The following is a 23,319-nucleotide window of genomic DNA, read 5'->3' as shown; positions in this document are numbered from 1 at the left end:
TTGGGGTGTAAAGGGGGGGGGATAAGCAAAGTAAATAAATAAATGCATTCTACAAAACTTCATACTAATATTCACTCCCAGCGAGAAGTTTTAGAAGAATTCCCACAACTTGGTTAATGTTTGATTGCCACCTAGTGGAATAATGCCACCAACACATTCTATTTACTGGCCTTTTCTGTTCAGCATAATTAAATAATAATTCCATCATTTTCTTGGCATTTCTGTATGTTTTTCAAGGTGTCACCTTTTCCACCTGCCTCCCTACTTTTCCTTTTTTCACCTCTTGGAGTCTGGGGATTGTGAATGCTAAGCTTTTTCAGTCTCTCTTGCAACAATGCTTTTGTCTCTTCTGCCACTAAGCCCCATTAACTATTGTCAGAAGTCTCTTTCTTAGCCCTCTGCTTACACCCCCTTCTTTTTGTCATCTCTCTCTTACCCCCCGGGGCTCTTTGCCCCATCTGCTCCTCTGTCCTCAGGTTTTAGCCTAAAGTGTGAGAGGTTTTCATCTCAGCCGGACAGGTTGCATTCCAATGTATCGTGGAGGGCTTTCATGGCCAGAATCAACAGGCTGTTGTGGGTTTTTTGAGCTGTGTGGCCGTGGTCTGGTGGTTTTAGCTGTTAATATTTCACCCGCATTTGTGGCTGACATCTTCTGAGGCATGTTACGCTAAGATGTGAGAGCCAACATGGTGTAGTGGTTAAGAGCAGGTACACTCTAATCTAGAGAACCGGGTTTGATTCCCCATTCTGCCACTTGAGCTGTGGAGGCTTATCTGGGGAACCAGATTCGCTTGTGCACTCCAGCACATGACAGCTGGGTGACCTTGGGCTAGTCACAGTTCTTCGGAGCTCTCTCAGCCCCACCCATCTCACAGGGTGTTTGTTGTGGGGGGGGGGGGAGGAGAGGGAAGGGAAAGGAGACTGTAAATCCCTTTGCGTCTCCTTGCAGGAGAGAAAGGGGGGATATACATCCAAACTCTTCTCTTCTTCTCCATGGCTTTCCTCTTCAACAAACAAACTCGATTGCGAATCTTGAACTGAACATTCCAGTCACAACAACTTGGCTGAACTGCCGAAGAAACTTGCTCATAAGAGCAGAATGATATCATAAGAGCAGAATGATATTGGTATTTTACCATGTCTTGTATTTCATAGTGGTTATTGGGTTTTTTAATATCTTCTTGCATATAATGACAATTCACTCATTGCATATGAAGAAGTAGATACCAGTTCCCAAAATCTTAAAGCTGAATAAAGTTTTGTTAATCTCTTTATTTTTGCTATCCTGAACACAGCAAGTTAAATGTCTCATTAAGAGCACAACGAATGCCTTAAATGCACTACCAATCTCAATCTCTTAATCTCAATACAAGCTTTATCAGTTGCATTTACTTATTGGAAACAGGATCTTATTACGTAATTTTTGCACCGCTTAATGTGTTGTGTGAATACTTGTGCTATGTTTCAGTTTTCCTTGGCTGGTTCCAGACTCCTACAGTCCTATGGATTGCTTCTTGGATGTCCTGTTATACTGGCTGAACTGATCCACTATGCATAATCTACCTTGAGTTGCTATGATAAAGGCGGACTGTAAAGAAATATTTATTATAAAACAATACCCTAACAGTGTAATCCGGGGGGGGGGGGGGGCGGCGGCAAAGCCCCTCAGGACACGAAGTGACCCTGACCCTGGCGTAAATCGCGCCTGTGCCAGCGTAAGGGGAATTTACTCCAGCACTGAGACACGCTGGGGAGCTGCGTGGGAGCTCGGTGCTTGAGCACCAGCACCATGGTGCCAGCACTCCTCCAGTACAAAAGCATGTGTTAGTGTCAAAAGGGGTATTCTTGGGGGTGGGGCTGGCTTTGATCAATTCCCTGAACCCTTTCGGCTGAGGAATGCCCCCATTTTTCTGGCAAATAGACACAGCCCACGGAATTGCACTGAGCAGTTCCACAGGGATTCAGGGAGAGTCAGGGTTGGCTTGTCGGCCACAGCAAAGCAAGGTTCTTTGGGGGCAGCGCGGCTGTGCTGGGGCTGCCCCATCCCTGGCCAAACCACAAATACCGCCTCCCCATAGGATTGCATTGTCCAACACTGAAGGCAATAAATTAGGATACTAAGAATAGTTTCCAAGATCTCTACTGTGAAAATACTATGATAGAAACACTAAGGTTGTTTTATTTTTTGCCTTTCTGCAACCTAAAGCTAACTATGTTCTCGTTGCTATAATTGTTAGAAGTGGCTCTGAGCCTACTTTGGCAGGAAGAATGGGGGGGGGGGGATCCAATAAATAAATAAAATGCAATAAATAAAAGGATCTTTATTCATTACATAAACATCAGACGAGCCATCTCTATAAATACTCAGAGCAGAAATGGTGAGGAACCCCACACTCAAGGATCAAGCGAAACATGAGAAACGAGAATGGAAAAGTACAAAATGCACAAATAATTCTTCAAGGAAGCATTTTTATCACTAAACGTAAAAAAAATGTTCTTTAGATGACCACAACTAGTACATTTCACACATTTTCTACCCCTGATTTATGTGCAATCTTTCCACTGTCATTAAATGAGCATTCCACAATGAAACAGAAGGATCGCAACCTACCCCCATAAATAAAAACATAATTTGATCTTCCCCAGCTAAGTCTGATAACCTTTTCAAGGGCCAATCATGTTCCATTATCATTGTGAAACAACAAAACAGAAAGAGAGGACATGGAAGTTATACCGAGTACAAGCTAGATTTCAGCAGAACAAACTAAAGCTCATCCCCATCCCCAAATAAACAGCAGCAAAAGTACACTATATAGCTGAATACCTCATACATTAGAAAACAACATCACAACAAATGACATCTCTCAACAAATATCCAAGATATTGTGCATAAGGAGTAAAGATTGTGTTCTTAATTTTTCCCAAATAACAACTTATTCATGCGATTACCAGCTGCTACATCAATTTTGAGTTTCTTTGTAGAGTTTAAGCACAGATGAAGCACTCCTGTCCTTCAGTGCAATCCCAAACAGAGTTAACCTCTACCAAGTTCATTGACAAGATTAGGAGGGTGTAACTGTGCTTAGGTTTGGTTTGTTAATTCTCCTCGTAATCTAAGATTTGTACAGTACAACCAAATCAGTTTCATATTACATTTTTTTTTTGGGGGGGGGGGGGGGGGGGAAGGAAGAATACATTATAACCTGATCTTTACCCAAAACAAATTAGGTAAAACCAATATGTTTTCAAAAGTAGAACGCTGTATGATTTCATTTTTGTAGATCGGAAAGACCGCTAATTGTACTACAAAGGACACATAAACATAATTACAACACTTTCCAGCTTTTGTATCTCGTGAAAAGGAGGCTCGACAGATTGTCAGTTAATAAGCATACAACAATTCTCGGCATGCTTTTGTGTTTCTTCTTTAGCTGACATTTGAGAAAATGCTTGGAAATGGACACGTACAATTAACAGTGCTGTAATTCTCAACAGACATCCACAGTTAACAGTGCAGCAAGTAAGTCTTCCCATCAAGTGCCAACCTTCCGCTTTGAGCGCGATCCCCGTCCCAAATTCTTCTGGCACAGAATCAGCTTGTCATGTTTTCGGCTGCCTAGGAAGAATAGCTGATTATAGCGGAGACACCCAAAATGAACACATAAGATTAATATAATCATTATGGACTCTGGGCCGGATCTCAACCAGCTTTTCTACTGGTGAAAAAGGGGGAAGATTCCCTCTTGCTACCCAAAAGACCTTGCTGGGGATCACTGGGAAAAAGCTGTGGGGAATGGGGGAGGATGAAGTAAGGAAAATGGAACAAGGTTTATACAAAGAAAAAGATGGCTAGATCCAATTCAATTGTCGCCTCTAGTTTTAGCAATGTAAAATGATTAGGGCAGAAGATGGCCCTAAATACAGAAAAGATCAGCAAAAATTTGAACCAGAGTTGTATCTAATTTGGGCCATACCTGTATTCACCTGGGCAGGTACACCTAACTCCTTCCTACTCCTTACAAGCAAACAGTACAGTCCAGGACTGCTGGAGAGAATCCAGGCCACGCCCTTTTGAACATGCAGACACTTGTGGAACTCTGGCACAAGGCAACGGGCACAATCTCAAAATGGATGCTACAGGTGGTGGAGCCAACCACAAAATATCAAGGAACAATGTTACGCATAACTCTAACAGAACCTCTTCAGCATTTGAGGATGCCTTTCAAAAGGAATATCTTGCTTTAAATTTTCTTGCATACACTCAGCTTATCTTCAGACATACGGCGAAGTTCTATGTGCTGTGGCTGCTCCCAAAGCAACTTCTTTAAAACCTGCAGAGCCACAGACTTCTGGTGGTCAATTAGAAGCCCTGCTGGGCAAAATCTCCACCTGGCCCCACTCAGTTTCTACAGATACTTGGTAGGCATCAAGAATGGTGTCAGTGGGGGACTAAGCTGGGGAACCCCGCCTTAGGGTCAGAAACTGGTATGTGTTTGTTAAGCAAAAAGGAACTGTTGATGCTGTTTACATCATAATGTCCTTGAGCTCTGGATGGGTTTTCCACAAACCTGCCTTACCTTTAGGGCTTCCGTGGCCTTGCGGAGCTCTTTGATAACTGCCGACAGAGCCTCGGGGTTTATTCCTTGCTCACACAGCCTCACGCAGATAGAGAGTGTCTCCATATCCAGGCCGGTGTTCAGTATTCTGGATATCTCAAACAGAACTGCAAAAAAGTTTTCCAAGCAAAAGTTGTTTGAACTGGACTACCAACCGTCTCTGGTGTGCAATAACTCAGTCCCCGTCCCCCCCATCAACAGGAGTAAGAAGTACTTTTTCACTGTGCCAAATTTCCTAATTGTTATTTTTTAAAAAAAACCTCAGCCAGGTAATTTATACATATGAATCACCGAATTGTACCCAGAGCTACCTAAGGTGACACTGTGGCAGTTTTCACAGAACCCCAGAAAGAAAATAATCACAGCGGTCAGTAAACCCACTCTATGTAAATATTTTCTGGTCCTGCAATTTATTTTTGTGCTGTCTATGACAATCGTAAACAATTTATTCATACTGCATGCACTCGCTGTTCTGCTTATTTAAACAAATATTTTAGCCAGACAGACAAAGGCAGCAGGGCTTCAAAGTGGTCAGAGTTGTCATCTTGATGGAAATCCCATAGGGCGTAAAACTGGAGTGTCATTTATAATGCTGGTAGCTCACTCCAGAGAGGGACTAAAACAAAAGTGCCTCTGAGCATGCATAGAAAGTTCCCGCTCCTCCTCATATCTTCATAACATTACCCCAGGTATTTTATTCAAAAATAGTTTGGCAAGAAAAAGACTTTGCACATCTAAATTTTCATGGCAGGCCGGAAATAAGACTCAAATCAAATTTCCCACCTCTTGGGAAATCTGGAAGTCACAGGGGACTGGATCTTGCCAACTTCCTTAGGTCAATCTCACTTCTTCCTCTTCTTACAACTGCACAGGATACATCAATGAGCAGGTTCCTTGATAATCTGCTTGGGTGGTGAAAAGAAGATCCTTTCTCCCTTTACCACCTAGGAAAAAACCGGCTGGATCCAACCTAGTATTTTCAGGGCAATCAGGGGGAAACAATCTTTATTCGTCTAGGAGCATTGGCTGTAATAGGATGTGGTAACAGATACTGGCTTAGATGGCTTTAAAAGTAGACTAAATGAATTCATGGAGGAAAGATCGATCAACCCCTGGCTGAAACAGCCAAACTAAACCTTCACATTCAGGCTGTGGACGTTCCAGAAGAGAGACAATAAAGGAACTTCTCGGAAGCATCAAAGTGGCTAACATGAAAGAGGATATTTGGGTGGATAATTTAATCATAATAATTGAATAATTAATGATCTAATTTAATAATGAAACATTTAATGATATTTGGATGGATCATGGATAACACATAGCTTTTAACAATACAAATTTCCAGTGGTCCATCAGAAGTCTTGCTGGGCAAATGCCTGGCCACCCCCACTGCCAGAAAAGGTGCCAGCAGACACAACGGCACCCACGGGCACCTTCTTCACGGGCACGGGCACCACAGTGTGACCCAGCAGCTCTTCTGAATATGTCAGTTGGCTTAGTGGAAGCAAAGGTGTCCTCAGGCACAAACTCTCATAGACCTCATTGCCCCCTCAAAGCAGAGATAACCAATGGCCTATATAGCCTCAAAGCAGAATAGGAGCCGCGCACTGGCTCAGCAGCCAGCAGTGTTAGCCATGATGGCTCAATAAAACCTCCAGCGCCAAGGGCAGTGTATCTTTGGGTTCCAAGGATGGGGAGGCCGAGGGGCGACCTTCAGCCCACCTAGACAAAGGGCAACACAACAACCAGACTCCACTCACCCTCCATGGTCTCCCTGACCGCGTTTAAATTGGCAGCGGGATTCGCCATGACGGAAAAGGGCAACGGCGGGGATTCAAAAAGGGCTACTTCCATCACCGGATGTGGAAGTCGACTCGGCTCCTCCTCTTTTATTACAAAGCGGCTACAGCTCCACTATAGCACCTATGAACACTTCAGGGGCTGCAACGATAGACTCCATTGCTAAAGATATAGAATCAGCCTCGTGAGTGGCTGAGTGTCAATTCAGAAACCGGAAGTGTTGTGTCCTTACTGCGCGACTCGCTTTTTTATTTCTTTAGCTGTCCCCGCCTTTCTTGAGACGCACATGCGCAGCCGTCACCGGGCACACTTCACCACGCTTCTTTCTCGGCGCTTCCTCGCTCGATAAGCTCCGCCTTCTAATCCCTCTCACTCCCGTTACAACCAATGAAACTGCGATTTGTTTGACATGACGCCACGCCCCCTGCCTTCTCCCAACCGATGTTCAAATGTGGGGAAAGGGGAAGGAAAAAAAAGAAAAAAGAAATTCCCGCTCTGAGCCCTGATTGGCCGTGCTGGGGAATGTCGCGCATGCTGATTGGCTAATTTAAAGATGGAAACTTTTAAGGAGTTAAAGAGCTTTAAGAACTGGGCAGAGCTTTGAGAAAGAGCTTTAAGAACTGGGCAGAGGCGCTAGGAAGGGTGAGTTTGAATGAAGGGGGCGGTGTAACCCCGCCCCCCCCCCCGGAAAATGGTATTATTTATTTTACTATATTTATTGATTTTATTATACTTTATTTGATTATTGTTTTACTATACTTTACGATTGCTTTACTATACTTTGTTTATTTTACTATATTTATATTTACGTAGATTTTAACCAGAATGTCTCTACAGATGTCGCCTTTGTGATCCTTCAGGGATTTTTTAAAAATGCATTTCCTTCTCTGGGTGGCTTTGAAGCACATGGGCAAAAGTTTCCATCAGCAGGGCTCTTCCAGTTCAGTTCTTAGGATGGTACTCCAGAGATAACAATGAAGCAGATGTCCAAAAGTGCTTTATTTCTTCAAGGCATCAGCTTTTGTGAGTCAGGGAGGTTGTGAATTTGAGGACTCAAAGATCTAAGCCTGAGTTGAAGTTGTGAATCTCTAAAAGGCCATGGCTTTCCAGTTCTTGGGACATCTGTCAGTCTGTTTTTAAAAAATACTGTTCTCCATCCCAAGGCGCTGAGAGTGATGGGTGCAGTTCCTTGGTCTTCCTTATTACCCTAACAACAACCCTGTGGCGGGTGGAGAGTTCAGTATCTAGAAGATCAAGACATTGTTTAAGGGGTTGCTGAATATAAAATTACTAAATATATTGAAATGTATTTATTACAAATTAAAATAATCTAGTAGTCGCAAACATTATACATTCAATACCGCAATCGCAATACAGAGAATGGCCTTAGGGGACACTTTTTGACCCTTAAAAACAAACACGTTTCGAAAAACTGGCTTCCTCAGTGGTGTAAAGTAATACATTGTTTAGCTACCAGACTACAAATTGCAATTACAACTCTTTTTTATGACTGAAACCAATTGTTGAAGAGTTCTAGTGCTCTTAACCTCTCCTGCTTCCCTTTTTAAAAAACGGCTGCACTGTTTGAGTGGTGGTGTTGGGAGGGGTATGTCAGAGTGTACTGTTAATTCCCGCAAGGAAAGAAAAAGAATATGCCCCAAAATCATTTGAAAGAAGAAGAGCCATAACAGTGGGATGAGTTTCCTGAAGGTAGGAAGTTTGAAAATCTCTGCTGTGAAAGGGCCCAACAAAAATCTCCCCCCTTTCTTCTTTGAAGGTGCAACTTGCTATTATGAGCAGTGCAGAAGAAATGAAAACGCAGATTACTCCAGAGACCCCAGGACGTCTCTCGCTGCAAAACCCCTTTGAAAGCCCAAGTGACTATAGCCATCTGCAGGAACCAACCTTGTCAAGCCCTTCTTTTCTTAAGTCCTCGCAGTTCTCTCTGGTAAGGTGGATGGTTTGCTACGGGTTGGGTTCTAAGAGTTTGAATTTAGCGGTCCTGAGACCCCAGTTTGTTCATTCCTCATGGCAATGAGTCTGTTACAGTTATGTTTCCTATGGCATTTGCAGAACTCCTGGTGGCTTACCAGAGCAACAAAAAGATTGGCATTCACTCTCTACATTCTGCCAAATTTTATGATATGAGTCCAGTTCTGAACTCCCATTTTAAAACGGCATGTAGTGCCAGATGAATGGATTTCTGTACCACCCTCTCAGCGATTCAAGAGAAACATTTTCTTTTTGTCGCCGGATGGTAATTCTTTAACCTGTGTAAGCTAAGCATCCAGGATATAAAAGAAAAGTGTGTTTTACTTTTCATGGGAAAATAGTGACTGCGGAGGGTGGGGGGTGTTAAGTATAAATATGTAAAATCCCATTATTCTCATAACACTAGCATTGCTGAGTGTTGGTCAAGTAACCCCAGAGGTTAATTGAAAAACAAACCTGGATTCTATTTGCTCCACCACCATAGAATGACTGTCCCCAAGTCTCCATGACTACGTAGGGCTTTGAAATTCTGTCAGTGGCATATCTGCCTAGGGACGGGGGATACCCTCCTAAAAGCTGTTGGAACAAAATGTGTTCAGATTTCTGTTTGTGTCCTCCTTTATCCCTCTCCGCCTTTTAAAATGGAAAGCTGGTTGCCACTTGAGTTGACTGTGATGTTCTCATCTCTTTTCAGACTCCAGGACAATTTGGGTGGTCTATAGAGGAGCTTGCTTCAACAAACCCAGTGGAAATTGACTCTGAAGACGTACGCCGGCAAGCCCTGTATTTAAGCCATTCCAGGTCAGTTGGGTTCCGTTGTGTAAACCAAACGTCACAACAAAATGTGAAAATGGACTTCTGATGCAGTGAACCAACAACACCTTTGTTTGTTCCCACTTCACAGGATAGATAAAGAAGCGGAAGAGAAGAGACAGAAAGCCATTGAAGAGGTGACTTTCCTTTCTGTGGTTTTCACCTTAGATAGTGTAATTTTACTTGGGATAAAGTAAATAACAGTGGACTCTATATAACTGGAACACAATCCTAAAATATGGGGGTTAGCAACCAAAGGAATACCAGGGGTGGGAGCCTGAAACGACAAACCACCCTTGAACATCTCTTGCTTTGAAAACCTTATGGGGTTGCCACAAATCAATTGTGACTTGATGGCAAACACATACACACATCCTGTATGCAGATTGCACACGTGTTCACTGCAACTTGCAACTTGCGACTAGTGTTATCGCAGCCTGGTTGCTAAACATTTGTTGTGGTCCAGGGCCCCAAAATATCTCTCACTGGTTTTTTTTTTCTTTGCCAGTCCCTCTCCTATGAATTGTCATCTGCAATCTTAAAACTTCTGCAAGATCAGGGCTTGGTTTTTGGACTAATATGCGGCATTGGCTAATGTTACGATCAAACCAAACACTGAAGGTGTTTCACTCAGAAGGAATGCCTATAATGTTGCTTAGGTATACACTGTTGACAGAACACTCAGCTATCTAAACTTTCCTTTTAGTTCTTCACCAAAAGCCTCATTGTTCCATCCCCTTGGACCGATCACAACAGAAAGCAGGACTTTCCATTTAATTCGACTCGGTGTAAGTGTTTTGCCTTCCATGATGAAATGGGCAGTGGCTGCTTCTCTACCACCCTTTCTGACAGATACTCTTGAGCTGTCCTGGCCTCCCTAGTTGTCGTGTGACCTCTGAAGAGGTTGGTGGGATTTGCTGTTTTTTTTTAATGAATGTATTTGTTTTGGCTTATGGCCAAACGGAATCTTCTTAATATCTTGCAGGCGTTGAACTGAGCAGCGCCTCACCCGTCAGCAGAGAAATAGGCGGCCATCTTGGGAAAACTAACGGTTGGTATGAGACAAAAGAGGGAAATGTGTCCAGTAGCCTAAGGTTTTGATTGTAAGCAAAGAAATGCCCCCCAGAGTTCTTATTTCACTTGGGAGTGGGGTAATAAAGCTGTTTCTGTAGAGTGGGGAGGGACTAGGGTTTTCCCTGAGCTCCCTATGCTAAGGTAGAACTCTCTCTCGGGTATTATTTTTCCCCTTATTTTTAGAGAAGGATTCAGCCAAGTGATCCTTTACCGCCAGTCCGAAGTACTGCGGTTCAAGGCTGCACCTGCTCTCTCTCATTTGCCGTTTTACAGTTGCTGACTCTGGTGTCTCCCAGCAAAGCTCTTTTGCTTTTAAGGCTGAGCTTTCTCCCAGACTAGCCTCACCAGAGCTCAGAAGGGCCCTTCCTTGAGTGGGAGACAACCAAGGTAAACTGGGGCTGCTCTGAAAAGGAAGGCAATGGCGAGCCGCCTCTTCTCATCTCTTGCCTTGAGAATCCCATGGAGCAGCAGTTCATGGTGTTGCCGTGAGCAGGTTGCAACCAGGCGACCCTCTTCAGCTTTTGAGGGAACCCGCTGTATCCTGCAATAAAGGGAGAAGCTCAGCTGGACACGTTTATGTTAATTTCTGTGCCACATAATCATAGGCAGCTGCAGGAACATTTGTTATGGGGGGAGGTTTGGTGCATCAGAACCATCCGTTTCTGGGTGAGCATGTGGCAAAGCGCACAGTGGGAGAAATATGGGTGATCTTGTGGATTCCCTGAGCAAAAAACTCTGAGTGTCTACATTCCTTCATGTTCTGGCAAAGAGAAGGTTCACCGTGCACTATGTGGGCCTGCAACAGCCCTCTTCATGAAATATGGACCTGGGGAGGAAGAATACTCGTCTTCCCTTCTCATACGTGAGCTTCTCATTCCTTAACGTTCTGCAGCGATGAGCATCTCATGTAGCTTCTGCATTTTGACCAACTCATAATTGTGTGGGGGTTTTTTTTTCTTTCTTTTGGCACACATTTGACCCCAGCGACTAATTTTATGTTTTGTTCATTGCAGCCTCTTGCCAGACAGTATTATCTCTGCCGATAGATTTTGACTTGGAAGCACTATTAGGTACGTCACATGAAAGGATGAATGTCTATACAGGATTTATGGCTATGACGGTAGCACCAGAAGAATAAATGAGTCTGAGTGATTGTCAGGGCTGCACTAGATAACAGTGTGCCCCTGAGTCTGCCACAAAGACTTTTCCAAATGCTGCTGGAGCCCAGCCCTGCTAGTGATCACAGCACAGGGAGGCGAGGAGTTTATGCCCCTCTCCACAGTTTTCAAGAGCCCTGAGTCAAACTGTGGATCAATCAAGATATGTATTTTCTAATCTGTCTAGAAATATGAAAGCATGGAACTGTAAAGGGGGAAGAAACATTTTTTAAAGACTCTTCCTCCTTCTCCTCCCGCCCCCCAGTTTTCACATGTGGCATTTTGGTTAGTACTGGAAAAAACCTAATGGTGTCAGTGGGGGAAGAAGAAGAAGAATTTGGATTTATATCCCCCCTTTCTCTCCTGCAGGAGACTCAAAGGGGATTACAATCTCCTTACCCTTCCCCCCTCACAACAAACACCCTGTGAGGTAGGTGGGGCTGAGAGAGCTCCAAGAAGCTGTGACAAGCCCAAGGTCACCCAGCTGGCGTGTGTGGGAGCGTACAGGCTAATCTGAATTCCCCAGATAAGCCTCCACAGCTCAGGCAGCAGAGCTGGGAATCAAACCCGGTTCCTCCAGATTAGATACACGAGCTCTTAACCCCCTACGCCACTGCTGCTCCCTCTGAGGCAAGTGGGCTGAAGAATATTCCCTTTCTCCCTCTGACTCTCCGTTGATCTTTAAACCCCAACTTTCCCATGATCAAATAAAAAAGGAGACACAAGCTTTGATCCAAAGGCTAATAGCATGTGAACTTTGTGTTCCCTAAAAACTTCTTATTTGGGAACCTGCTAGACCAGTGGTGGCGCTTTGGCATTCCAGATGTTATGGACTACAATTCCCATCAGCCCCTGCCAGCATGGCCAATTGGAGGAAGGCTGGGGAATGCCAAAGGTTCGCCACCACGGTGCTACACCAAGACTGCAGTTATTTATGAGGTAAGTAGACGCTGCTTTTCCATAAATATTTGACTAACAGGCAACACAGATATTTGGAAACTGGACTGAAAGTGATCCAATAAGTTTGCTTCATCCAGGAAACGCTGGAGCTGATCCGCCACCGCTCACTCAATGACCTTACCCAGAAATGGTAGATTTAAACTGGCCGGTAATTGGCCAGCTAAGTGCGGTCTTTTTTAGGAGCGGGCGGACCACTGCCTCTTTAAGCCTACCCAGGAAAACCCCTTGCTCAAGGGAGCTGTTTATAATTTCCAACAGGTGGCTCCGAAGCTCCTCCCGCTAGCTTTCACCAGCCAGGAAGGGCACGGGTTGAAACAAAAAGCGTGAAAAAAATCTGATGAAATCGCTCAGGAAAAATGGAAAATGTAGGGGAGCACTGAAAAACACTCTGAAATATGTACTCCCCGCCCCTTGAAATTACTGCGTTCTGTCTCCTTCATGTTTTTGTATTGGTTATATTTGCCATTTTACTGGTAGAAAACTAAGGCATCCATACTTTTAAATTCTGCAAATATGCCACTTACTATCATCTTTGTTGCAAAAGTAGCTAAATAGGTTTAGATTTGATAAGAAAGCAAGTATGGTATACTCAGAATGTTACCCCAGACTTTCTCCCGGGAAAGAATGTGAGTCTCTCCCTGCCTTCCCCCCGTCCCATCAACTTGGCTTCAAAATTTCCAGACCTTTTACATCTCAGACATTGGCTGACAACAGTTTTTCAGGGTCTCGGGCAGTGGTCTTTGGCATCATCTGCTGTTTGATCCTTTTAACTGGAGATTCTGGGAACTGGACCTGGGACTTTCAGCATGCCCAGCAGATGTTCTAACCACTGAGCCACAATCCCATCACCATCCATTGATGACAATGGAGCCAGTGTTACTTGGCATTCATGTATCACTTTGAAAGACCTGAAAGTGCTTCTCTATACCTGATCTTGGAGATCCTTGCAAGAATGTTATTTTCACCGGCCAGATGCGAGTCTGGGGATGAGAAGTAGTAGGCTGCGTCGCAGGTGTGCAAAAGCAAAGGAAATTGTTTGACGGGAGCTCAATAAACCAGTGACTGGTTTTGCAAACAGCCTTTTACTCATATTTGGTTTGCTGAAGCAAGATAAAAACAACCTAACTTGTGTTGGCATGCACGCAGATCCCTTGACCCTCTTGATTTCCCCCACCCCCCCTTGCTCTTGTTTAGGTGCGTATTTTAAACCAGATGAATTGGCTGATCAGTCGCAGGAAAGCCTCAGCGCTTCCTCCCTGAGAAGGAAGCTGTTTCTCGACGAGAACGGAAGCCTGTCTGAGAACTCATTGCCTTCCCCTCAAAGCTCGCACGACGTTCCTGCCTCACTTGGAGAGCTGTGTTCCACGTACATCTCCCCGGTCCGCTGCAGAAGCCCTCTGAATAGATCCAGTTCGGTAAGCAGCTCGATCCAGAGCCCTTGGGCACATGTGCTGGTGCAACACACCTGGCCATACGGACGATTGGTGGCGTTGCTGATATTGTAGCGTTGGGGGAGCATCCATTTTCAAAAGGGAGGTGGGTTGGCTTTATGATGGAGGATCCTCTTTTTTTGTGAGCTGCCTTGATTTGTTACCTGTTACTGCTTCAAGACCAGGGCCAAAGATGTGACCAGCTGTGACTTTGGCCAGCGTTTGCAGTAGACAAGGTATATGGGCTCCTGTCAGAATACCTGATCCGGGATTATTGCAGCTTCCCTCATTTGATTCTTCTGTCCATATGTCAGAGGAATTGTATCTAGGTGATTGAGATGCATTCCTACCTCGTTGTAACTGCTGAACGCTATGAATCAAATGCTTCTAAAAGATATATGTAACTATATGTTACCACTGCCATCTGGGGCATTCTTTTCTTGATATTTATGGCTTCACATGCTTTGTAGATAACAAGGCTTTCCCCTGTCACCCTGATCCCAAGAGAAACAGAGTTGTATCCGTTATCTCGTGGGGGCAGGAAACCAGGGGGCTTTCTCTTACTATCTGCCGGCAACCATGGGGCGCCTCAACTCTGGGGACTGTTGTTCACAATTTCTTGGGAATTTAGGGAGGGGACTTGCAGGGGACAAAGGGGGTGGCAAAAGCCAGGTTTGTCAGAACTGGCTTTACCAAACTTTGGTACTCTGACGCTTCTCAATAAACACTACTAATCAACTATACAGAGTCTGTTTATTGGCTTAAGGTTCGAGACCTAAGGCGACCATGGGATTCATTGCCATTCATTGCCTAGTGCCCATTGCACATTTCTGTTTGTGGGCAAAAGTCTAAAATTGAGTGGCTTAAGAGTGTCAGATTTTGGTGTTATTGAAAACAGATTTGTCTGTCTTTCCCTGATGAAGAGTTTATTTTTATATCCTGCTTTTCTCTAAGGAGGCTCAAAGAGGCTTGCAATTGCCTTTCCATCCCTTCTGAAGTAGGTGGGAGAGTTCTGTCTAGCCCAAGATCACTCAGCAGGCTTCATGAGGAGTGGGGGGGGGGGGGAGCAAACGAGGTCCACCAAACCTGGTCCACCAGATTAGAGCCCACCTGCTCTTAACCACTACGCCACACTGATGGATGAGACTCTTCTGCTAGCGATGTACCATGTATCCTGTCAGATGCTTCCAGTTCTGCATAAGTGGAAGTGAGAAGCATACTTAAACAATGTTGAATTTAGACTTGGAAGAGAAATGGAGGCCTCATTAAATTTGTAAACCCTGGGCTGTTTCTGCTGCCGAATTGTGACAACATGAGTACACCTTACGATGAACATCAACAGTGGCTTTCCTTGTATCTTGACAGGGCCAATTTTCTTCCAGCCCAGTTAAGGATGATACAAGACCACAAAGCCTGGGGAGCTTAACCACTCCCCCATTTTTTGAGAGGAGTCCTGCAAACATTTCTTCAGCCGTCTCTCCAATTGGTGTTCAGATAAGAAAGACACCACTTTCAGGTATGCATGAGAGTGCGTTGGACTGAGGTAGTTTACCAAGTGTCCTGTTCTATTTTTTAAAAAGCAAAACACAATGATTTTTGTGCCTTCTTCTGTTTGGTGCTTGTATTATTATATGTGTGTGTGTTTTGATGGTGCTAGGGCCTCTTGCTCTTTCGGGGCCGCTACTGAAAGCTGAAAGTCTTGACAACTGGAAACTGCGTGCCCATGAGCCACGTTCCTTCCACCTTTCTCTGTGCTCTTGTGGCATTGCTGCAGGCACATATCCCTATTTGCAGGCTCTGCACGAAACATGTCTGTCGGTTTGATGAAGAAGAAGAGTTGAATTTATATCCACCTTTTCTCTCCTGTAAGGAGACTCAAAGGGGCTTACAACTCCTTTCCCTTCCCCCCTCACAACAGACACCCTGTGAGGTAGGTGGGGCTGAGGGAGCTCAGAAGAATTGTGACTAGCCGAAGGTCACCCAGCTGGCATGTGCTGGAGTGCACAAGCAAGTCTAGTTTCCCAGATAAGCCTCCACAGCTCAAGTGGCAGAGCGAGGAATCAAACCCGGTTCTCCAGATTAGAGCGCACTTGCTCTTCACCACTACATTACTGCTGGCTCTCTTTGGCTCTCCTTGGCTTGGCTCTCCTTGGCTTGGGTGCCATAAAACCTGAAATCAAACATGATAAGGTTCCTTTTGACTTGTTTTCTACACCTGAAAATATTTGCACAACCTATTTAGGAAAACGTGTTACCCGGATACAATAGATCCCTCTAAGGCAGTGATGGCGAACCTATGGCACGGGTGCCAGAGGTGGCACTCGGAGCCCTCTCTGTGGGCACGCGCACACAGAGTTCGTCATGTGGAGGGCGAAAAATCACACACACACACACACACACACACATCTAGGGTGGCCTGGGCCACTGAGCACAACATGCGCGCACCGCGGTGAGCAGGGAGGACTCGGCTGGCGGGCCTGGTGTCTGTGCTCCAGGTAGCTGCTGCCCGAGGGGGGGGGGCACAGAGGAGGCAGAGATGCTAGAGAGGCGCAGAGCGGTGCGCGCGGGACTTGCTGGAGGCTAGAGCAGGCTGGCCCCTGCTCGAGCGGGTGGGGCAGAGGGGAAGAGGGAGCCAACTGGTTTTTCTAAACTAAAACCTCAGCATTCAGGTTAAATGGCCGTGTTGGCACTTTGCGATAAATAAGTGGGGTTTGGGTTGCAATTTGGGCACTCGGTCTCAAAAAGGTTCACCATCACTGCTCTAAGGCTTCTTGTTCACTGCATGGAAGTTCGTTCTCGCTGGCCGGAACTGAGCCACTAGTGAGAGCTCCCCCTGCTGGGCGGTCACCCAACCTGCACAGAACCAACATGTATCTCCATCTGGCGGATGATTTGATTTATTATGTGTGTCTCCCCTCATCTTCTCCCAAACTCAGGACGGTTTACTTTTCGCTCGCCGGACATTCCTTCCTCATCAAACCCCCGTCGCCCAACTCCTCCCACCAGAAGTCCTTTCATGGAATGTTCACCATTGAAGAATTGTTCCCCCCTGAGGCGGGTGGCTTGCCGCGGGGTCACTGCCTACCAGACCTCCTTTGTCCACCTGCCTTCCACCCCCGAGAGTTTCGACGAAGAGCAGGAAGAAGAAACCAAGGCTTCCTCTGCAGACATCTCCCTGCCAAAAGTCAGTCTGCACCAACTGAAAGGACGCAACTTTGCCCACGGCCAACGTTTGATGGCTGCTGGAGTGTCTTTATCGCCAGACCATCCTGGAATCGACGCGGAAGGATTAACCTTGTTCCACAGTCCCAATAGCTTGAACGACAACCACATGCCGGATATGGCGGATGCAGAGGAAATGGTGGACGTCAACTCGGTGAAGGGGTCAGCGGAGAACAGCAACCTGCCGGTAGCAGGCTTGAACATAGAAGGGTCTTGCATGTGCCTCTCGCCACTGGCCGAAAGCAGCGCCACTCCCTGTGAGGGCAGTAGCATCCAGGTGAGGCCTGTACTTTAGTGATAGGCCAGTGTGGCTTAAGCCCATGAGGATTGCGGCTACCTGAGAAGTGCCCCAGGCCCATCAACTTAGATGCTCTCTTATGTTAGTTACACATTGTTTGGAAACCATGAGAGTATGTATCATTACAACATGAGCACAGGTCAAAAAGAACCACAGAGCTGTAGCATCTGTGGACTGCCAAACAGACCGCAGTCCAGGATGTCTAAATGAGACATTGTCCCCTTTGAGGTCTGGGACCAAGGCCTTTCTCTCTTTGAAAGGGACTTGGGGGAGCTGAATGGGGTATGGGAATATATATTCACTATTTCATTGACTATGGAGCTGAATATCTACCAGGTGTCTTGAAGTTTTGACGAGGGCAGTCATTTATCTGGATTCCAACCAGCTCTATGGTTCTTTTTGACCTATGTATGCTTCAGAGTCTATATGTTGATTCATGTTTGTGTGACTGCTTATGGAGGATTCATTGATGTACTGATGCTGTTCAGGTACATACTCTCACAACACTGCATGGTTTCCAAACCATTTGTAAATATAAGACCAGAGAGTGTACGTTAAAACATTTACTTTCGTGTTTTGAGTTATGCACCTTTCGCACTACTAGCCACTTTCAGTTTAATTAGCGTATACAGTCGTGGTACCCTGACCTTCCAATTGATTGCTGCTATGCTAGGTCCATCGATGACAATTATCCAAAATAGTTCAGTAGAGCCTCTGTAGGACGTTGCTCTTCGATTTGTCATGTTCAGCTTGTAAGCTTCTTGGCGCCATCTGGGAACGCCAGACTGGATGGGGTTTTTCCTGGTTCAAGTGAGCTATTCTTGGGTCCCTTCTAGAGATTTGTCACAGCACTGAGGGACCTTTGTTACCTTGAGATGGGCACATGGTTGCCTGAATGTGCTTTACCCTTGCCCCAGAAGACTATATTAGGTGGTTATGAACCTTGAGGATTCCATTCTGGCCGAGTCCTGGTTAGCTAAAGCACCACTGGAGAGTTAATGTGTTGCAGTAGCTAGAACATTGGCTTAGGCCGTGATGGCAAACCTATGACACACGTGTCATAGGTTTGCCAGCAACGCACCTAATGGACTATTGGAGTTTTGACTGGGTGTGCAGATTTTTTAGAAACGTTACATTGGGCAGCAGCTGCCCCCAAAGCACAAGGATCAGCCCTGTTTTACTGTAGCAAAACTGTGGCAATCATTTTGTGACTGGCTCTGCCTCCCACAGCAGCCATTTTGTTGCTGTGCCCAGAATTCCAAATGTGCTCAATAAAGGTTGGGGCCCTTTCTCCAACGGCTTAATAACATCTCAGTTTCTAAATATTTGGCTACTTTTTCTGTTCCTGAAATAGAAGGATGCCCTGGCTCTCTGGGATGAAGGGAGAGGAACTGCCCAGTATTTCCAGCCCTGACTGGGTGATGGAGAGTTCTCTAATGGACCTCTTACAGAGCCATTCTAAGCAGACCCTACACCCTTCCAAGTCCATTGACTTCGGTGGACTTAGAAGGTAATTAACTCTGCTTAGGACTGCACTGTTAGTTCCCTGCCATGGAGGAAGTTTAAGAAGGATTTCTGCTGCAGTACATCCTAGAATCATAAGAATTGGAAGAGGCCATACAGGCCACCTAGTCCAACCCCCTGCTAATAGCAGGATCAAGCATCCCAGACAAGTGGTTGTCCATCCCCTGCTTAAAGACTGCTGGTGTGGGAGAGCTCACCACCTCTCTAGACAGCTGATTCCACTGTTGCACAACTCTTGCTGTGCAATTCCCCCCCCCCCCCAACATACAGTTGGTACCTTTCTCCCGGTAATCGACATCCATTGTTACAAGTCCTATCCCCTGCTGCCAAGAGGAACAGCTCCCTGCCCTCCTGTCAAGTGACAGCCCTTCAGGTACTTAAAGAGAGCAATCCTATCCCTCCTCAATCTCTTTACCAGACTAAACATTCCCAAGTCCCTCAGCCTTTCCTCACAGGGCTTGGTCTCCAGGACCCTGATCATTCTTCTTGTTCTCCTCTGCACCTACTCCGTTCTGTTCACGTCCTTCTCAAAGCGAGGCCTCCAGAACTGCACACAGTATCCCCCCAGTGTGGCCCTGTGTAGCGGGACCATATTTTGTAGTTTAGATGTGATGCCTCTGTGGAGACACCCGAAGATTGTATTGGTCATACCTATCCATGTGTTTCATGTTGGCTCCAATCTTACGGCAGGAGGTGTCAAGGGCATAGAAGGAATCCTTCCCACCTTTCCTTTCTATCTCTGACCCTCTCTGCCACCTCAAAACTGCTCCTGAATGTTTTCTTCCACCAATATCCAGCTGGAACCTTTCCGCCCATAATTTAACCGCATGACGCTTACATGATACTGTTGTCTTTTCTGGCCACTTGTAATGTGGTATTTCTGACTTCCAACTGCTGATACAAACTGTTCATCTTCTCTTGCCGTTTTTCTCCACCAGGTGGACAGTGGTTACAATACCCAGACGTGTACCAGCAGCCTCTTGGATGCAGTGGAAGTCTGTGGTCGGGAGACTGATTCTCACGTTTGCGAGACTCAGAACAAATACAGTCTCTTCAGAGCAAAGGTAAGATGCTCAGGGCTCCTCTGTAAATGTGCGTTAGCTCAGGAAAAGCATAGGGTGGATATGCTCTGCTTAATTCTTTATCAATAACTATGAATATGCAATAAAGAAAAAACTACCAGCTACTGTATGGCTTGAAAGATACTTTTTCCAAGCCAGGCCCTGGTTTCCAAAATATAAAAAGGCGTGTGGTGGTGGTGGGGGTTGCTGTGGGGGGAGAGGGGGGGGAGATTAGGGAAGGCTAGTCCCCAAGGAATGTTTAGTGGCTTGGCAATCCAAATTTTGGATCTTGACCAACAGGTTGGGAAATATAGTTGTGTGGGATGCAGAGAAAAAGAGCAGCCTGCAGTTGCCAAAGCTGTGGGATGAAGGAAGAGCTGAGAGGGGGAAATGTTGAGATGCAAAGGTAAATGGACTTGGAAAATGAAAGAAGGCGATCCTTAAGAAATGGGGTGAAAGAAAGGCTCATCAGCAGGAAAAGTAACCAAATGCAGTATGATGATGCGCTCTTCAACCTTAATTTTAATAAAGCTTTTTAAAAGCTGTTCACCTTCCCCATTCCTGCTGTCGCAATTTTTTGTGCGGCTTTTTCATCGACCTCTCTGATCCATGAGGCTTCCGCTGAAAAGGCCACCACGAGCTAGAGGTTTTCTTTACTTGAGGGGATCCAGAGCTGTTCATAAAGATGTGAGAGCCTTGCTGCATCAGGCCAGCAGTTCACTATTTTGTCTTAGTGTCCAGTTGGTTCCTCCGGAGAGCACAGAACAGAGACTGAGGCCGTCCCCAATGGTGCCTTCTGGTGCTGGTATTTGGTGGTTTCCTGCTTCTGTGGAGACTGCCTTTAGTCACCATGAGCCGTACCCATGACAGACACACTCCTTCAACAATCTGGCCAGTCTAAGCATCAAAATAATTTCATTCCTGGTTCTAATAAATCAGGAGTGTCAAACTGGTGCTTCAGATGTTCATGGATTAAAATTCCCATCAGCCCCTGCTGGCATGACCAGTTGTGGCCCTGTGTAGTGGGACCGTATTGGCCATGCCAGCAGGGGCTGATGGGAACTGTAGTCCATGAACATCTGAAGCGCCTGTAATAAATCGTTGGAATTATGACAGTGTGTATTTTTCTCTGTGTGTCTTCAGCAAGGAAAACCCATCCCGGGATACTGGACTGAATCTGAGCCTGTCAATCAACCTAGCTGCTGCCTTATGGAAAATCCTTGGTCAAAATGAATATGCGTCGTCATACCTTTTGTTGCGGTTGTTTGCCCTGGACCTGAAGCATTGTTCTTGAGAAGCTTGTGGAAATCTGGAATCGGCCAAATTGCTCCCTTTTTGGAAGGATGGTTATTAAAGCAGGTAATAGAGGAGTTGGCTTGTGCCCAAGACCTGCCTTCACAGCTTGGGTTTGATTCTGACCACGCGGTGGCTCCGTTGGGAATGTGTACCCACGGTGGCAAGACTCGAATCCATGCATGCGTACTCAAAAGGGAGAACAGATCGCAGCTGTGTTAGCAACTATTGGGCTTTTTCCCTTGTGCTTGGGCAGAGTGAGAGATCCACAAAGACCTGCGCCTGTGTGGAAATTATTGTTCTTATTGTTCTTGCAAAAGGTGCCCTCTTCAAATACCGCTGAGTGCAAGACTTCAAGGGCATTAAGTGTGAGAGTTGTCACTGATCTGACCAGGGCAGCAGATGCACAAGTAACTATGCAGTAAAACATAAGAGGGATTATTTTGATCATCTGAATAGTATTTATACTATTTAAAAATAGTATTTATAGTCAACAAATGCAATTATTCTCTCCTGTCATCGTTGGGAGATTGCATGGAAGCATCTCTCGACATTTACAACTTTGGTAGTGTTCATGATGTCCTTCCTGATTCATTTTCTTTTTTAAATGAACTGTTACCATTTTAGGCACATGTATTTCTTAAAGAAAACTGCACTGGACCTTGAAATTACCACAGAAGATACAGAGCATCCCACTGCTCTTTTACTTTTTTAATACAAGCAGCCACCCTTGGACACTAACCGTTTCATAGTTGCTTTAACTTGATTTTTTTAAAAGATGTACACAATAAAGATGTCACATCTGAACTAAACTGAGTCTGCAAAATTTCAAAATGATTGGTAAAATTCTGAAGATATTGCATTGATAGAATTGAAGATATTCACCAATGTTTTTCAAAGGTGGTTTAAGAAGTATGGGCAAGAAGAGGAGCTTGGATTTATACCCTGATTTCCCCAACTGTAAGGAATCTCAAAGTGGCTTACAAACTCCTCTCCCCACAACAGACACTTTGTGAGGTTGGTGGGGTTGAGAGAGTTCAGAGAGAACTGTGACTGGCCCAAGGTCACTGAGCAGGCTTCTTGTGGAGAAGGGAAACAAATTCAGCTCACCAGATAAGTGGCTGTCACTCATGTGGAGGAGTGGGGAATCAAACCTGGTTCTCCGGATTAGAGTCCACCTCTCTTAACCACTACACCACAGTAGCCCAGAGAATCAGGGGTGCTACTCACACCCATCCAGTTAATGTAAAACCAGAAGCTTCTCAGTTTTCCAGGAATTTGGGCAGGAAAGAAGATTTATCAGGTGTCTTCCTCTTTTAAAGGGTGAGCATTTGCATGAATGCTAGAAGTTATCTAGCTTCATGGTTACCAGCAGGCACCTAGTCAGAAGAAAAACAAACTGGTTGCTCAGAATCTATAGTTCAATTCTAGGGCCATTGTTGGGATGAGTGGTACAAAGCAGGTACAGCTGTAATACAGGTACCATCAGTATTTGCTGTATAAAACAGAACTGGGTTTCACTCTTGTTTTTTCCATGGAAAGGATGCCATTGAAGAGAGAGATGCCATTCTGCATCCATAAACAGTAATAGCCAACAGTGGCTTTCCACTGAGTATGTGATATGCAGATTTTGTGTAACAGTAGATTCTCCCCATGAGTGGCTCTGAAAAACCTTCCACGTCTCTCACCTGTCCCCACTGATCCAGCCTCTGGCTAGATATTAACTGAGAAAGAAGGTTGCTGTCTCAAAGAGGACCATCAGGAATTACCCACCATTTGGGCTAGCAGAAAATTAAATCTGGATTCAACCCTGGATGTAGTGTTTTAGCCCAAGTCGTTGTTCCAATCTAAGGTGGTCCTAAAATAACACTGCTATCATTGGCTATGTTTGTTTAGAGGAGGGTGATGGGAAATTGCAAGAGGGGACAGGTAGAACAGGGGAAACAGAAACACACACGCAATAGAAAAAGGGACTCGGAAGCAAGTCCCATGTTGCTGACTGAGGTTAACTGTGGATCTAAGCTTTGAGAAGTATTGTAGACTGACCACATCAAAAGTACTAAGTAGCAGCTTTTAAGG

The 23,319-nt window shown here is 45.3% G+C and overlaps 2 protein-coding genes across 4 annotated transcripts; one reads left to right on the top strand and one right to left on the bottom strand.

Moving 5' to 3' along the window:
• Positions 1-2,301: 2,301 nt before the first annotated feature.
• On the bottom strand, positions 2,302-6,638 carry MZT1 (mitotic spindle organizing protein 1). 2 transcript variants are annotated; one of them, XM_048494858.1, is made up of 3 exons: positions 6,377-6,638; positions 4,578-4,723; positions 2,302-3,612 (listed from the first exon to the last, which is right to left on the bottom strand). In XM_048494858.1, exons 1-3 carry the CDS (start codon positions 6,468-6,470, stop codon positions 3,601-3,603), a joined length of 252 nt encoding a protein of 83 aa, XP_048350815.1. In that variant the 5' UTR covers positions 6,471-6,638; the 3' UTR covers positions 2,302-3,600. The 2 variants fall into 2 exon arrangements, with proteins under 2 accessions (XP_048350815.1, XP_048350814.1); XM_048494857.1 differs by having other exon boundaries at positions 2,302-3,616; positions 6,377-6,624.
• A 71-nt stretch (positions 6,639-6,709) lies between these two features.
• On the top strand, positions 6,710-22,052 carry BORA (BORA aurora kinase A activator). 2 transcript variants are annotated; one of them, XM_048494856.1, is made up of 12 exons: positions 6,710-7,058; positions 8,194-8,364; positions 9,103-9,209; positions 9,313-9,358; positions 9,928-10,009; positions 10,207-10,272; positions 11,309-11,365; positions 13,607-13,827; positions 15,208-15,358; positions 16,779-17,341; positions 19,825-19,950; positions 21,091-22,052. In XM_048494856.1, exons 2-12 carry the CDS (start codon positions 8,209-8,211, stop codon positions 21,178-21,180), a joined length of 1,665 nt encoding a protein of 554 aa, XP_048350813.1. In that variant the 5' UTR covers positions 6,710-7,058; positions 8,194-8,208; the 3' UTR covers positions 21,181-22,052. The 2 variants fall into 2 exon arrangements, with proteins under 2 accessions (XP_048350813.1, XP_048350812.1); XM_048494855.1 differs by having other exon boundaries at positions 6,710-7,110.
• The last annotated feature ends 1,267 nt before the right edge of the window (positions 22,053-23,319 follow it).

Source organism: Sphaerodactylus townsendi, linkage group LG04 (assembly GCF_021028975.2).
Source record: "Sphaerodactylus townsendi isolate TG3544 linkage group LG04, MPM_Stown_v2.3, whole genome shotgun sequence".
In the NCBI taxonomy this organism is placed as follows: domain Eukaryota; kingdom Metazoa; phylum Chordata; class Lepidosauria; order Squamata; family Sphaerodactylidae; genus Sphaerodactylus; species Sphaerodactylus townsendi.
Note: the sequence above shows the minus strand (reverse complement) of the source record. Positions and strands in the feature narration are given on the sequence as shown.